Here is a 16,520-nt window from a genome sequence, read left to right on the forward strand (position 1 = left end):
GTCCTGCTACAAAGCTCAGCAAAGCAGTCAGCAGTCTGTACCAATCCAGTGTCAGCCCAACCCAGTGCTCATTTCTGATTCTGCTGTATTGCCTGTTTTATTGGTTTTAACTGCATCAGACTTTAATTTTAAAGTGGTAAAAAAAATGCCCTGTTGTTTTGGGGCAAAATTTGCAAAGCTGCTTTCCAGAAAAACATTGGAGACTCGCAATTTGTGTTGTCTGTTATTTTTGACGAGACACTGCAAATGAATTGCAAGAAACTGAGTATAACGTGTTTAGGTAAGACATAAACATGAGGTTGGCCATCTTTACACCATAAACAAAAACACACCAAGTACTGTAGCTTCTCCCCCTTGCTTTCGCTGTGAAGTCCAACTACTTTGAACTGGCTTTTCTATTTCTTTTTCTTCTTGTAGCTTGTCATTCGTATCGCACAACAAATTAAAAGTAGTTATGAAGAACTACCGTGCAACCGATCATTGCTGGTTGTTTCAGCGTTCTGTGTGGAATACAAGACTGATATTGCTGTAAACCTGTCATACCTTATCATTTGTGTTGCACCTTCCTTTCAGAGCTAGCCTGCAACAGTTACAAGCACTTAATCTTTTATAGTGAAAGAATATGAATACCAAGGGTTAATATGTTCATCATGTAATAATATCTTTGTAATTTAAGCAGCTGGTACTATGTAAGAAAATCCCCCTGTTGTGTAGTTCTTTTGCCCCCTAGAGCCTGTCAGAATAAGTTTGTGCAACTTTTAGCACAAGTTTTCCTTGGACTCAGTTCCACAGTTTCTGCTATTGCAAGAAAACAACTTTTAGTTTGACAGCCATGCTACATTTGTGCGTGTTTCATCACTCTCAAAGTCTTTGGTCTGCCCCACTCCACTCCACTGTGCATGTGTGTGCATGTGTTCACCTAAACATCTGTTGGGTGCCGGACCCAGTAAATCACACTCACTTCAGTGCGGGCCAATCAGCAGAGAGGGCCGAGCAGGCTGGAGGGCGAGTGTAGTCGAGGAGACGCACAGAAAGGGAAAAGTAGGGAAGGAGGAGGTGAGACAGAGACAGATGAAGAAAATGACAGAGAGGAAGAGAGCCAGAGAGGAAAGTTTACAGTTGCAGAGCTGCCATGTCCCGCCTGTAAGTGATTATATCTTTCTTTTTTTGCTTTTCAAATGTGCATGTTTTTTAGATCATGTAAGTTTGTATATAAATGCCTGAATAAGTTTGACTTCAAGTTTTAATTTAAGACAGGGATTAATGTAACCTTGATTATTGCCAAGTTTGCCCATGGGAAATTTGTTTTCAATCATTTTTGATTTTTAACTGTATTAAGCTGCATGTTTGTACAAATGGGAAATGCAGGGAATTAAGTCATGGAAGAAAGTTTGGTTTGAATTTTGGTTTTGCATTTGTTTGGGAGGAAAATGGTGATGTCTGGTTGTAAAACCTGCCCCACGTTTTCATTGTGTAGAAGGGCATGTGGACGATTTCCTTCCATGTTAACCATTGACCTCCCACAGCTCCCCCACTTGGCCTGCCTGCCTGAATAACTCTCACAAATGGATTAGTCTATGACACAGGACAAATGAGGGCTGCATTTAAGGCTCTTTCCAGTGAACCTTTAATGTCTGTTTGAGCCAAACACTGCTCTCTAAGAGTTTTGTTTTATTTTTATTTTTTGCATTAAAGAAGGATTACAGCGACTAATTAATCTTGACCCCTTTTTTTATATTTTTCTTTTGCTTTACTCCTTTTGAAACATTTCTTGAAACCTTTTTTAGTTGCTTGGACTCCACATCATTTGGGTCACTGGAACAAAATGCAAATGGTCATGAACCAGATAAAGTGTTAGTCACCTTTCTGCCCACTAGAGAGGAATTTGCATCTTAGAATAAGTCACATTAGTAAATCACCAACTATAATGTTACTATCAGATGTCAAGTATTTTGGATACTGGCCAAACGGACATGCGATTGGCACTTACTGTAGTATTTTAGTAAATGGAAAGTGGCTTCAAGTCACCAATTAGGTTATGTTAGGTTAAACATTTAAGTTATTTTCTGTAAACAGCCATCAGACTCATGTTGTTCTGTTAATTTCATTACAAAATACGTCCTGGGAAAAGTGATAACCCTTCTTTAGCAGGTCCCACGGCGGCAGTCCATGATACGGAGAGAACAATCACGTGTTGTCTTGCCTACTAACAATGTGAGGAAGGTTTTTCTGCTCTTTTAATTGTAGTCATTAACTTTTTCTTTATTTTTTTTCCTTTTATTTAGCAATATAAGGTTCACGTGGGGGTCAGGGTCAGTCATGCTCGTAGAGAGGGTGGAGTTTAAGAGACAGCACAATGGTTAAGTCATGGGTTGAGGGTCAGAGGTCAAGGGGGTGGCCTTAGGAGTGAAAATACCGCCTGGGCTGTGGGGTTGTCAAAGTTCAAAGTTGTAACTTACAACATTGCTCTCACTTATTCTGCCCCCTTCCTCCTTTTATTAGTCCTTATCATTAAAAGACTTTTTGACCTATCAGCATCTGGTAGCATAAGAAAAAAAAAATTCTATCAAGTATTCCCGAGTGTATTTAGAGCAAATACTACAATACACTCACTGAACTATTTGGTGGGAACAGTTTTTTGCTTATACATAAAAAAAAGTTTAGAAGAACCTTTTTGTTAGGATGAGAGCCAGCGTTTATAAAACTGAACTGGTCACATTCTGCTCAGGGACCAAAGAGTTGTTTAAGTAAACATGGCTCAGAAGAGTAAAAGTCTTCCAGTTTAAATGTTTAAATCTCACCGTCGCCATGCCGTCACACATTTCAGCAACTTAAAGAGATGTTGCACAAGCCAGTGTAAAAGTAGGAAAACTGATTTTCATAACATATTGTACGTATAACAAACAAACATTTGCATAAACGCATGAACGTCTCCGACTTCAGAGGTCCCTGAGTGAAATGCTTGGGATGTGACACACAGAAAAGGGCGAGAGGCCTACTTCTTTTTGTTTTGTACTTTCCTTCCATGCAATTACCAAAATCCCCAAACAAAAGACCAACTTGTGATAGAAAGTCTTGTAGAAATCTTTTTAAGATTTCTCACCAGCCAACCAGCCCATTTCCAAGCTGCTGTAGAAGCCAGAGCTGGGCTGGGATCTGAGAAGGATGGAAAAGCTCATTAGAAAAGATGAATGAGTTAACACTAGAGGCTAATTACAGATTTGCACACGTAATTACATTGGATAATATCCTAAAATGATATTCAACGCCAGTTAAATAGAGTAAAATTAGATTTTTTTGTTAAAAAAAAGGACAAATGTATTTTACTTTTGGAATGAGCAGAAAATGAAATAAAACGATGTAGCAGTTATTCACCATGAAAGGAAAATAACAGTAAATAAAGTGCAAATTGACACCAGGTCTGGTTTCTAGTTTTAAAGCAAGAGAAACTTGGAGTAATTGGGAACCTATTTATTTGTTGAAGTCATATTTTTTTGTTTACTACGGTATAAATACACTCACCAGGAAGTAATGCTTCCTTTTGTGTTTTCTTGAGGACTGCTGTTTTATTGAAACAGGTTAAATCACAGTAACTCAAGGCAATTAATGCACCTTCATCTTGTCACCTGTGACTCATCTTTATTCCTGGAAGCAGGAAAACGCTCGCTGATGGAGCGTTCAACCACCTTCTGTTGCCAGGCAACAAACGCAGTTTCATGCACTAAGCAGGACTATGCCTGATTTCTCTTAGCAACACAAATCTGGTCCTCGTCACCTAATTGTATGGTCCAAATGCTGACTAAAATGGCCACGCTTCTTTCACAGCAATATTTATTAGAAGAGATGAAACGTGTATCCCTGAAAAGTGAATTAATAGCATATTTACAAACTTTATCTCAAGAAATGTGCAGAAAGAAACCCGAAGAGTGCCCTCTAAATTATAGTGCCTGTGTATATATTACTTATTATGGGAAAGTAACACTTTACATACCGGTTAGTACCTGAGTAAGGCTTAAGTAACACTTCAGAGTATCTACTTTGCAATAATGATTCTATATTACGCGTATGATTACAATGGCAAGAGTTGAACACATTATTGTTGTAGTACTTGCTACCTTCTGCAAGTCTCTGCCCTAACTGGTCAGCTGGCTGGTCAACAATGACCGTGCAAATGTCTGCAGCTCATTTCTCTGTTGGAGGCGTGACAAACTAGCCACAGGGATTACACAAATGTCCGACATGTTGATGTAAAAAATTGAGGAAGAAATACTTGAATTACTTGCAAAAATTCCCAGACAGTTCAGAAGCAGAGCTTGGCCTGGCTTTAAAACCTTGCAGACTTTTCACAAGGTGAAAAGAAAAACTTTTATATAAGGTAATATTTTGTATTGAGGGGGGTTACAATAACAACACCTAATCTGTGTGAGAACAAATAAAACGCAAAGCTGTGCATTGACACACACTGTTATTTCAGCCATTGATGGCACTGATGAGAGGAAGCCGGAGGCATCTGAACGATCAATCATCATATAATAATTAGATCACAGGAATGTCAGCAGGCATTTGGCAGGCATTTGAAGAAGTAAAAAAGTGTACAGGAAACCTGTGCTTTAAAGTAAAACTTTTTTTTACTCAGATCTTTTAGAACAGTGACAACATATGGAGATTACCTTACAATGCGTGTGTGTGTGTGTGTGTGTGTGTGTGTGTGTGTTTGTGTGTGTGTGTGTTTACCTCCACATCAGCCCGTTACACATGTAACGGCTGATTTTATGAGGTCAGAGATCAACAGGAGCAAAGAGAAGTGACCTTTTCACCCCAGAGTCAAACTGAGGAGAACGCTGTCACAGCCCAAAACATTCACTTTTACGATTTCTTCAAGTTGAATGAATGCTATCGGACCGCCCTCTGCTTCGCCTGTTACGCTTTACTTTGTAGTGGAAGAGTGTATTTTAAGGTCTTGTTTGAGACATTCGCAGTTACAATATGACTTCCTGCTGGAGTGAAATCCAAATGTTATTTCGAGCGTGAAAAGGGATTTTTTTTTTTCTTTTAGAATTTTTTTCATGAAAATGTTGAAATTGAGTCATGGGATCGGACATCTGGGCCACAGTGGGATTTGTGTGCTGTAGTAACCAGTGAGCTCATGATTATATTTAATGCTGCTTCCTTTTTCTATGCCGAGAGCTCAGCTTTCAACTATGCCTGCGTCGTCTTGTGGGTTTGATCTGCTGACTTGTTTGATCAGGCTCTGCCTGGGTACAGGTTCAAATCCCACAATAAATTCCCTTGAATGTCTGCTGCATACGAGTGAGCTGCACTGTACATTGCGCTACAGTGCATGAAATTCTTGCTTAGCTCACATTTTCTGCCTCACTCCTGCAGCTGAAACTGAAATAACTGCTTGTGAGAAATATTAATTTAAAACCGACATCATGAACGTCCTCAAAAGCATTTCAGATATAAAAGCCATCCAATGGCATGTTAAACTGATTTAGCTAACTTGAGCTTTCAGCTGTGACTGATTTAATGAATAAGATCAGATTAAATGAATTCACGTCCAATACTTGTGTGAAGTTTGATGTTTTAAAACTCAAATGTTTACTGGGGAAAAGCAGATCTACAATGGGGCCTAAGAATATGCTGATGACTCCATTATTGGAGTTTATATGTTAACAGATGCATGATTCATATGTGGCACTATTACTGTTATGCAGCTGCTTTGCTTACATTTCTGATCACTTAGCAAGTTAGAAGATCTGCACACAAAAATATCCTTCGCCTAAATATCAACTCTAGTCACAAGTGACAGTTTCCCAGCAGCCCAAACAAAAAAATACATAATGCAGAGCAAAGGTTCCTCATTTGAAGGAATATTTCCTAACTTTTATAAAGCGTTGTCTCTATTATCAACAAAAAGCAGCCAAAGAAGCCAAAACACCTCTGAGCTACGGTGGACATCCTGGCAGAGGCGACTGCCTCAAGAAAAGGATTACAGAAGAACAGATGAGAAAGGCCTCTTTTTCATCTGTTCTTAAACATCTTAAACATTGCTGTAAAAGTTACTTAACCTCCAGGCCTATTGAGGGAGCCAAAGGGCTAAAAATTGCAAAAAAAAAAAGGAGTTTGCGCTGCCATAAAAATATAAAAACAATGATAAATGAAAAGTTTTATGTGCTTTAAATTTTCATTAGACTCTCTGCAAACTGCATATCCTAAAAAGATCCTTCAAGTGCATTCGATCTTATAACACTGCAGAGTCTTTAGCCTCAGTCTGAATACAAGACTGAATAAATAGCATATTTTTAATGTTATATTTTTAAATGACCTCCTATCGCCTGTCTTCTGCCTTTTCTCAGATCTCAGATTACAGCACTTTCTTTCTGTCTTTTCTCCAAATGTATTATATGATCTAATTTACTAGCCTGCACTTTGTCTTCTCTCGCTCTCTCTCCTTCCTGGACCAAAACCTCCTCCCTGTAGCTCCCGTTCTCCACTCACTTCCTGTTCACAACAATTACCGCACGTTCACCACCGCCTGGGTCACTTAGGCCTTGATCTAGAGTGGTCTCTAGATCAGCCTCAAAGACCCAGATTAAAGTATCTCTGGAAAGAATAGTGTAATAATTTAACTGTTAATGATGTAGACAAAAAGAAGAAGATAACGCCGTGACAGATGCTTATGCAGGGCATGCACTGGTACAGCAGCTGATACGGTAGTTACCTCCACTGGTTCTTCAGGGTTCTCTATGATGTGGTCTCTTCTCCCCTTAAAAAGCATCCTTACACCATACTTAGTAGAAATTCAAAAGAATATGATTTTCATAGTGTGTGCCATTGTCTGCCTCTGTGTAAAGTGAGCTGGTGACAAAGCTATTACAAATGTTTGAATGAGTAATCAGTTATCTAATCATATCAGCACCAACGTACAATGGGAAACCACAATATGAGTGTGTGCGTGTAGGAGTTTTGCTGTAGGTGCTTGAAAATGTGCTCCAATTGGGTCCACAAATACTGAAATAGTGGGATTATGTTAAAGGTTGTTTTTTCTCCAGCGCTGAATATAAAACACAGTGTATTATGCTACTTCTTTTGAGAGCGGGCTGCACAAAGGTGCTGCTCTTTTTAACTTGGTTTAAACGTATTATCACTTTAAATACTTAATATTAAAATTATTTTTACAGGAGGCCTACACTGCAGCTTGTGCTGTGGGTTAAACAAACACCCCTAAAATGTCAATGATAACATTGTATCTTCTATCGTGCTCATGAGTTCACGGTGTTCTTCCCTTACAGGCTGAACGGCGGGCGTACCGAGAAGCGGAGATAAGCATAATGGACGACCTATCAGAGGCTGACTTTCATAAAGAGGAGGAGCCAGCGAGTCCAGCTCCTCCACCTTCTCAACAACACACAGATCCCGCCTCTCCGACAGTAGCTGTGACGCCGGAGCCCGTTGCCAGGGGAGACCAGGCCACGCACAGCGAGATTGAGTACCAGGTATGGCATTCAGCGGTGCATTCTTGTGAATAACAATGTCAGTAGAAAAATGGAAAATAATGCCAACGAGCAAAGGTGAGATTGGTTGATTTTGCTGGTCTGAGTGGCGCCGTGTTGTCTGTGCGTTGTGACAGGATGGCCGGTCCTTCGGCATCGGGACGCTGGTGTTTGGGAAGCTGCGAGGTTTCTCTTGGTGGCCCGGCGAGATCGTTTCCTGGTGGATGAGCGGCCGGAGTCGGGCTGCAGACGGGACTCGTTGGGTGAAGTGGTTTGGTGACGGCAAATTCTCCGTGGTGAGTATCTGTAGTTTTATCAGCCTGATACAGATTTCTAAAAAAGTTGAATAAACCGCCTTAACACATCAAGATTGAAACAAGTGAACAAATTCATAAACTTGGATTTGATATGGGATGATCTTTCTTTTTCTTTCTTTTTTTTTTCCTTTTTGGACTTCAAAGTTTTATTCGATTAATTATTCATGATTCCATTAATTAAGAGAAATCATGTTTAGACTTTGCTACTGAGTCATCATTAAGAGGGGTGTTCAGGGCTGCTCTTTCCTCACATGAACTGTGGGTTTTGTGTTTTGTTTTGCAGGTTTGCGTGGAGAAGCTAATGCCCCTGACCTCTTTCTCATCTGCCTACCACCAGCCAACGTACAACAAACAGTTCATGTACCGGAAAGCCATCTACGAGGCTCTGAAGGTAATAATCCTCCCGGTGAAGTTACTCAACATTCTTCAACATCAGAGACTCTGTGGCTCTGACTCAAAATCTTTATTGGCCTGTAAAGTGAAGGCTTTTTTTTTTGGTATTTAAATTAACTCCAAGGCCATTCTTATCTTACGTAACACGATCTACCAATTTACACTGATTCCAGTTGGTACTTTTTGGCATTTGTGGAGGTGTGTTTATTTCAAACTCTGCCCACATTTAGTGAGTGGTAACATGTCAGTCACACAGTGAAATCTATAATTTGTGGGTTGTGTTTTTCCAGTTAAAATGTGCACGATTTTTTAAGTGATACAAAAAACAGCAGTACACACACACACAAACACACTGCTTTTTGTTACAGCTATTGTATTACTAAAATGGCCATATTTATATTATTATTTCAAATCTTTTTACTTTTATGTGGGAAACAATAAAGCCAAAGTTGCCTTTCTTGGTTACGGACTATAATTCTTTGTTTATTTTATGGAAAGGCGGCCGGCAAACGGGCAGGGACGACAGCTCCTCCCTGCAATGCGAGCGAGGATCCCGAGGCCATGGAACGCGATACCACACCGATGATCGAGTGGGCCATGACCGGCTTCCTGCCCAACGGGCCACAATCTCTGGACCCCACAGAGGGTGAGCAGCCGTGTGCATCTTAGGGATGCTCATCAGGCTGGGAACGGGAGGATTCTGATAGTTCACGTGTCTTAGAATCCAAATAGCCCAAAAAGGATTTGTAGCCTGCTTCATCCAGGCAGTTTTGATATGATAGGATCGTACAGATGAGCAGTTTCCTCTGATAAGTTGTCTGGAGATACCAGGATGGCTAATTACAACGAAGAGATACAAGAACTTTAACTAGATTCTTTGCTGTGTATGACAGAGATCACCTTAATATTACACATTCTAAATTATACGAATTATTTTGGCTCTTAGCTTTTAAAACATTTAGTCAAACCATACAATGCTCTGAGCGAATGTAAAAAAAAAAAAAAAAGGGAGAGAGACTGCGATGAGACGTTTTGTTTGGGAAGATTACCAAGAGACTTTCTCTCTAAAAAACGTGCTTTTGGTTTGAAAAATGGCATTTGGAGACTGCACAAAAATAAAAAAGGTCAAATTATACATTTTATTGCAAATTCAAAGGACTTCTCAGGCTGAGAGTTGCACAAAAATACTAGACATACTTTATGAAATTATATTTGACATTTTGACACAAAATAGCCCAGCGTGTGACTGCAAAGAAGACGCACGCATTTCTGGCAGAGAATTTGAAGCAAATAAATCACTTATCATGAGAGAGAATGGTGGCCTTGAATAGATCACGTTAGCATTTCTTTCACTCAAAAGACTATCCAGAGTAAGAAAGAGCAAGGAGAAAGGTGATTTATATAAACTTGAAGAAACTTAGCAGTATACTGGTTTGAATGTTTTAAGGAACATCTCAATGATTAGTAACTTCTGAAGGAAAAGGAAATGTGCAAAAAAAAAAGATCTTTTTTTTCCCCCCCACAGGGGAAAAGAATCCATACAAGGAGGTGTACCGAGAGATGTGGACAGAGCCAGAGGCAGCGTATACACCTCCACCTGCAAAGAAACCGCGCAAGAACACGGCAGAAAAAGGAAAGATAAGAGAGGTGATCGATGAAGGGACCAGAGGTAAACAGACGTTTCAGCAAAAGCTGCTGTTTTTTTAGACCGTGTCCTCACACTAAAGCAAACCATAGTATGCAAACACCAGAATATTCACACTTGAATAAAATAAGGATACATAAATAAATACACTGCTCAAAAAATTAAAGGAACAGTTTTTTATCAGGGTATGGCATGAATTCAACTGCACTTTTCTGATAAGGTTTTGGTCAGGTACGTGGCAGAGCGGGTTGTTAATCAGTTTCAGCTGCATTAGTGTTGATGGAATTAACAACAGTTGCACTAGAGGGTCAACAACGAGACGGCCTCCAAAACAGGACTGGTTTTGCAGGTGGAGGCCATTTCAAGTTCCTCCCTCTTGATATTTTCTAACTGTTTTCCACAAGTGTTGGCTTTAGCTAGAGTCATTATCACGACTGGGAGCATGAGGCGATTTCTTAACCCTCCTGAAGTTGCACTGATTGTCCAACTCCTTCAGGATGGCACATCCATGCGTGCTGTTGCAAGAAGATTTGATGTGTCTCCCAGTACAGTATCTCCAAAGCATGGAGGAGATTCCAGGAGATGGGCAGTTACTCTAGGAGAGCTGGACAGGGCTGTAGACAGCCCTCATCCCATCAGCAGGACCGATATCTGCTGCTTTGTGCAAGGAAGAACAGGTTGAGCTGCCCGAGCCGACAGAATGACCTCCAGCAGCTACTGGTGTGAATGTCTCTGCCCAAACCGTCAGAAACAGACTTCACGAGGGCGGCCTCAGGGCACGACGTCCTGTAGTGCCCTGTGCTCACTGCTCAGCACCGTGGAGCTCGATTTGGCATTTGCCATAGAACACCAGACTTGGCAAGTGGCCACTGGCGCCCTGTGCTTTTCACAGATGAGAGCACCAGACGTGAAAGGGTCTGGAGAAGCCAGGGAGAGCGCTATGCTGCCTGCAACATCATTCAGCATGACCGGTTCGTTGGTGGGTCAGTGATGGTCTGGGGAGGCGTTTCCATGGAGGGATGAACAGACCTCTACAGTTTAGAGAACGGCAGTCTGACTGCCATTAGGTATCGGGATGAAATCCTTGCACCCGTGGTCAGACCCTATGCTGGTGCAGGAGGTCCTGGTTCCTCCTGATCCACGACAATGCCCGGCCTCATGTGGCAAGAGTATGCAGACAGAATCTGGAGGATGAAGGAATTGACACAATTGAACAGCCCTCACGATCACCTGATCTAAACCCGATAGAACTCCTCTGGGACATAATGTTTCGGTTCATCAGACGCCGCCAGGTTTCTCCTCAGACTTTACAGGAGCTCACTGATGCCCTTAGACAGATCTGGGAGGACTTCCCACAAGACACCATCCGTCGTCTCATTAGGAGCATGCCGCGACGTTGTTAAGCATGCAGACAAGCACGTGGGGGCCACACAAGATATTGAAAAGAATTTTGAGTTGCAGAAATTGAATTTAAGCAAAATGGACGAGCCTGCCACATAATTTTTTCACTTTGAGTTTTGGGGTGTCTATATACTGAGCCCTCTGTAGGCTGAAAACCTTTATTTCCGTCAAAAGATGTGGCATCCTTTTGTTCCTGAGACATTAAACTGTCCATATCAGTATAGACATCCAACATTTTATTTTTCACCATTGAAATCTGATGTGTTTTCAAAGTATTCCTTTAATTTTTTGGAGCAGTGTACATCTTTCACAGACATTCTGATAACCTGTGTGACATGTGGTAATAATGACATTTTTTGAGTAATAACGTTCCTCGTGTTTTGTTTTTTTCCAGAGAGACTTATACAAGAGGTCAAAAAGAAGACCAAGAATATTGAAGGTAAAATCATCTGAAAATGTTTAATCATCTCCTAGGCTAAGTTTAAAATAAAGTTCGTTTTTATTTATTCTGGTAATAATCTTTTTTTTTCCAAGAGTTTGTTGCTCAAAGGATGAGAAAATATCCCTCCAAAAGGGTTAAAAATATTAGATTTAAACCTTCATTAAAAAAGGAATTGTCTGACTATAAACCAATCATCTGGTTAATGTGTTCCCTCCTTCAACAAATATGTTAAAGTCTATTTTATTATGACACTTTTATTATTGTATAATTGGGTTATTACAAGTAAGTGTGACCAATAGAGTATAATTAAAAGATTCAGAGCTACAATTAAGTGTCAGTTCTAAACATTGTTTGTCAAATAATGTGAGTCATTCCCCCTCAAGTAGAACTGAATCAGTCATTCAGATTTCTGCTGTTTTGACCGATGTGTTTGTTGTGCATTCTGTAATTTCCTGCTGCGGTAGATTGGAGTTGTAAAATATAGAGAGAGGTTTTAAAATCAGCACATCTCAGAAATATGTTAGGTGTTCATTCAATGAACAGCAACATTTCAGGAATTACTAATTAAATACAATAAAGGAGTCAAACAAACTGATGTATGTTGCAGATTTAACATGTTTGCATTATCCGTCTGTTTGCTCAGATATTTGCATCTCCTGTGGAAGTCTCAACGTCTCTCTGGAGCATCCTCTCTTCCTAGGAGCAATGTGCCAGGGCTGCAAAGTAAGAAACCTTTTATCACTGATTGCTTTTGTATTCTTAGTAGCTGTATCATGATGATAAATCAGTTTCCTGTTACTTTTACACAGTTATTGGATAAAGGTAAATAGATTCCTGTCAAATATAGTCAAGAAGAATTTACTGCTCTTACAGTCAGTGCCTTATCTGACATCTGTGGTCGCTACCACCTTGTTATAAATCCGTACAAGTCTACTACCAAGCGTCTGTGTATCCTTGCTCAAATACATACAAGGGGGCATCAAATTCAGATGGCTTGTCTGGATACTGGCACTCTGGAAAACCGGCTGCCGTTTCTGCTACACTCAACGCTGCACTTTCACTGTAACTTCTTCCCTCATGGCTGCAGCAACTTCCTCTGGCAGCAACGTTTCACACAAGACTTGACTTCATTAATGCAGTGGACTGTGAGCATGTTGACGTTTGCCTGTGATGTTGTACATATCTGAATACTGATCTAGTTCTATAAACACAGAGGCTATAAACTCTCTTCCTTTCGCATCTACTGACAGTAGTTTGCACGACATTCAGTAGCCGATAAGTACAGACTGATAACAGGGTGGCGGCACGGCACTGGCTGTACATTCGTTTTTTTATGCACTTTCCATTCACTTACAAAATAAAAATGACTTCCCCTTGTCTGTGGAAACCCTATCCCAATATCACATGAGTGAAATTACATTTTTGAGTCTTGTCAGAGGCTTAAAATGGCATCGTTTTAAGTAGGTCGATTGCCCCAAGTACTAATATAAATTGCTATTATGCTTCTGTTCTCACTCAAAACTGCTTTGATTAATGTTGTTTTGATCCCTAATGTAGGTTTACACTCCCTACTGCCTAGTAACAGACCCAGGCTTCTTTTATACTTAAACAGAGTCTCAGCTTCTCACACTTTCAAATTTACTGTAGTGATCACTTCCATCTGTCCATCTTCTAAACCCACCTTTTCCTGCGCCGGGTGCATGTCAGAGCTGTCACTGAGGGGCTGAGTTAATCCCAGACAGGTCTCCAGATAATCACAGGACCAGAGAGGTACAAATGAGATCAAGGAACAGGCACTCTCACACCTACGGACAAGTTAGAGTTAACAATCAACTTAACTGCTAAAGTGCCTGCAGAAAACCCACTGAGGCACCAAGATGATTTGTAAACTCCACAGAGACGGGTCTGAGCCAGGATTCCCACTGGGAACGTTCTCACTATGAAGGGACAGTTAAAACCTCATCCATGCTCCCTTAAGAAGTTCACTTATTCCACACCTACTGCGTTAGTTATTTTAGATAAAAACTGTTGATGTGAGATATTTCACAGACATGTAAACGCAAACCTGGATTTCATAATGGTGGAAAAACACACACACTCTCACTCCTGCTGTTCCTTGACAGAACTCGTTCCTGGAGTGCGCCTACCAGTACGACGACGATGGCTATCAGTCCTACTGCACCATCTGCTGTGGAGGGAGGGAAGTGCTCATGTGTGGCAACAACAACTGCTGCAGGTCAGTGCTGCGTACACGCTTGGCTCTTGGTTTGGGTTTGGGATTTCTCCTGTGAAAAAACGAATTTACCCATAAATGTCAAAAACAGATTTTTGGTTTTCTACTTCAGGTTACCGAGTCATTCAGCTCACGTGGAACAGATTTACTTATCTAAATACAGAGTACACAGTGGATTTATGCAAACACAGCAAAGATCAAATGTGGCAATAAACTTAAGGCGGAAACATTAAAAATGACCAACATGAATATATTCCTTGATATATCCATATCTGATTTTCTTCTCTGCATAAAAACGAATACTAATACTAACGTTGGCCCTAAAATCCAGTATCACAGGAATATATGAGTCAGAAAATTATTAATTTGCATCACAAAATACCTTGTGTGGTGTTAAAGCAGTTTCAGCCAATAAAAAAAGTTTATTTTCAGTATTTTTCTAGCAGGTAAGGTTATTACAGAGCATTTATTTAGGGTCTATTATAATACAAGTTATCTCTAGGATCTTTCCAGAGACCCAGTACATGACCCCCAAGCCATTATTAAAGAAACAATGGCAGGTAAAAACTCCCCTAGCAGGAGAAAAACCTTAAGCCAAACAGTGGCAGGAAAAACTCCCTGAAAGAGGGAAGAAACCTGGACCAGGACCTGGATCATAAGGGAGGGGGGGGGCTCCTGCTGAAGACCAGCCGGGCAGAGCAGGAAAAGGGAGAACAGACAGAGAGGATGAAGAACAGCATGAGGAGAGGAACAGATATACTTGTCAAAGGTACCTAAGAAAATTCCTCGCTGTGGTTGGTGTAGTGGACTGAATTTATTGGATTACTGCGGCCTGAAGTGACAAGTGAGTGCTGACACTGTGGCATGGTAAGGGGGTTTAGTCTCTGGCTTGACCTCTTGGAGGTAAGAAACAGCAACATTTAAGGCACAGAAATAACCTGGACACAGGTGCAACAAGCAGGAGTTGGTTAAGGGGAACATCAAACTAACTTTCTGGTCAGAAAAAAAAACAGGAAAAAAAAGCTCCAAACTGCAGGTTTCCAGCTTGAAAACAAACTGGACTAAAGCTCACAGACAACTGTTTTATTTACATCATTACCCCAACAGGTGAAAAATCCATGTCAATGAGTGAAGGGATGTTTACAGGAGACACTGGTGTGTGTGTGTGTGTTTCTGCAGGTGCTTCTGTGTGGAGTGTGTGGACCTGTTGGTGGGAGCCGGCTCAGCGGCGATCGCCATCAAAGAAGATCCCTGGAACTGCTACATGTGCGGACCCAAGAACACCTACGGATCACTGCGGCGACGAGACGACTGGCCCTGCAGACTACAGCACTTCTTTGCCAATAACCACGAGCAAGAATTTGTAAATCCTGAACTCTAATACAATAACACCTCAACTGTTGAAGATGATCAGAGTTAAAATGACCTTAAGTTACCTTAAGTTCATTTAGAGTTCATTATAGAGCTTTAACAGCTTTAGGTGTAGCTGTTTAAGTTAAAATAAAATAAGATAGATAAAGATTGAACATTTGTTTTTATAACTACTTCCTAAAAATATTGCTCTTTAATAAAGAGCTTTGGAGGCGGGTGAGGAATTGTAATTAGGAGTTTCACAGCTGATAAATCAGCAGCACCTTAACCTTTTCTTTTTCATACATCAGAGGTGAGGTTTTCAAATGATTTTTCTAGTCCTAGCTTTATTTTTCCATTTGGAAAGTTTGTAGCCGGCTGGCCAAAATCTCGCCACCATTTTTCCAGTTTGTGTTTCTCTTATTTCACGGCCGTTTAGTGTATCTGCCGTGGATAATTTTTTACAGGCGCTCGTCCTATTTGGCTTTCTGGAGTTTCAGTAATCTAACCTTCTCAACCAGGTCAAGATGGTTTTCTGCTGGAGCCTGACAGCAGAAACCTCCCCTGACAGGAGGTCCAGTGACTTTTTAATGTCGTCCAAATCCTCCATCGCTGGGTCTTTTGAGGTCCCATCCCAAACGCGTTGTAAAGTTGTCTTTCTGTAATAAAAAACGAACTGACGCATAAACGGCACCAGAGTGACAGATGCCTTTACTTAACTTCAGAACTGCGCTCCACGCAACGGTCGGCACAAACGTCAATGTCAACCAGAACTTCTGTTGTTATCAGTCTTGATTTAATGGAATAAGGAGTGAAATTTTACTTCTTTTCACTTAGAAAAAACACATGCAACTGTTAATGGTTTGCATGATGATGAGCGTCAACACCTGCATATTTTATTACTTAGTCAACTTATGACTATATTTAATTTAAATAAATACAATTATTGATTTGAACCAAACTGGACTGAAACACTGTTAATACTTCGAGAGTTAGATTTATCTCATAACAACATTCATAGAAAAATTCATATCAAGTTTACGTGGTGATAGATGGACGTAATTTTTTAAAATACTGATATCGTTTCAAGAAGAGAGTAAGAATTAATATCTGCAGACGGGTCACGTTGGTTTAAGAGATACAGTGCAAAAACAGCCCCTCTAGAATTAAGCCTAATATTCCTTACATTTAGTTGAAATTGTCTTATTTTAGGCAACAAAATCTTTGCCTATGGAGCAAGAAA

General features: G+C 40.5%; 1 protein-coding gene across 6 annotated transcripts in view; it reads left to right on the top strand.

The window, feature by feature from the left end:
* Window positions 1–16,520, top strand: part of LOC133464704 (DNA (cytosine-5)-methyltransferase 3A-like) — a 65,711-nt gene that overhangs the window by 35,167 nt on the left and 14,024 nt on the right. For all 6 annotated transcript variants that reach the window (XM_061746837.1, XM_061746838.1, XM_061746839.1 and 3 more), the window contains 9 exons: window positions 7,296–7,499; window positions 7,634–7,792; window positions 8,097–8,204; window positions 8,705–8,852; window positions 9,732–9,875; window positions 11,647–11,691; window positions 12,338–12,417; window positions 13,818–13,930; window positions 15,107–15,290. In XM_061746837.1, the coding sequence (XP_061602821.1) occupies window positions 7,296–7,499; window positions 7,634–7,792; window positions 8,097–8,204; window positions 8,705–8,852; window positions 9,732–9,875; window positions 11,647–11,691; window positions 12,338–12,417; window positions 13,818–13,930; window positions 15,107–15,290 (1,185 nt within the window). The remainder of the gene's footprint in view (window positions 1–7,295; window positions 7,500–7,633; window positions 7,793–8,096; window positions 8,205–8,704; window positions 8,853–9,731; window positions 9,876–11,646; window positions 11,692–12,337; window positions 12,418–13,817; window positions 13,931–15,106; window positions 15,291–16,520) is intronic.

The sequence above is a fragment of the Cololabis saira genome, chromosome 18 (assembly GCF_033807715.1).
Source record: "Cololabis saira isolate AMF1-May2022 chromosome 18, fColSai1.1, whole genome shotgun sequence".
NCBI lineage: Eukaryota > Metazoa > Chordata > Actinopteri > Beloniformes > Belonidae > Cololabis > Cololabis saira.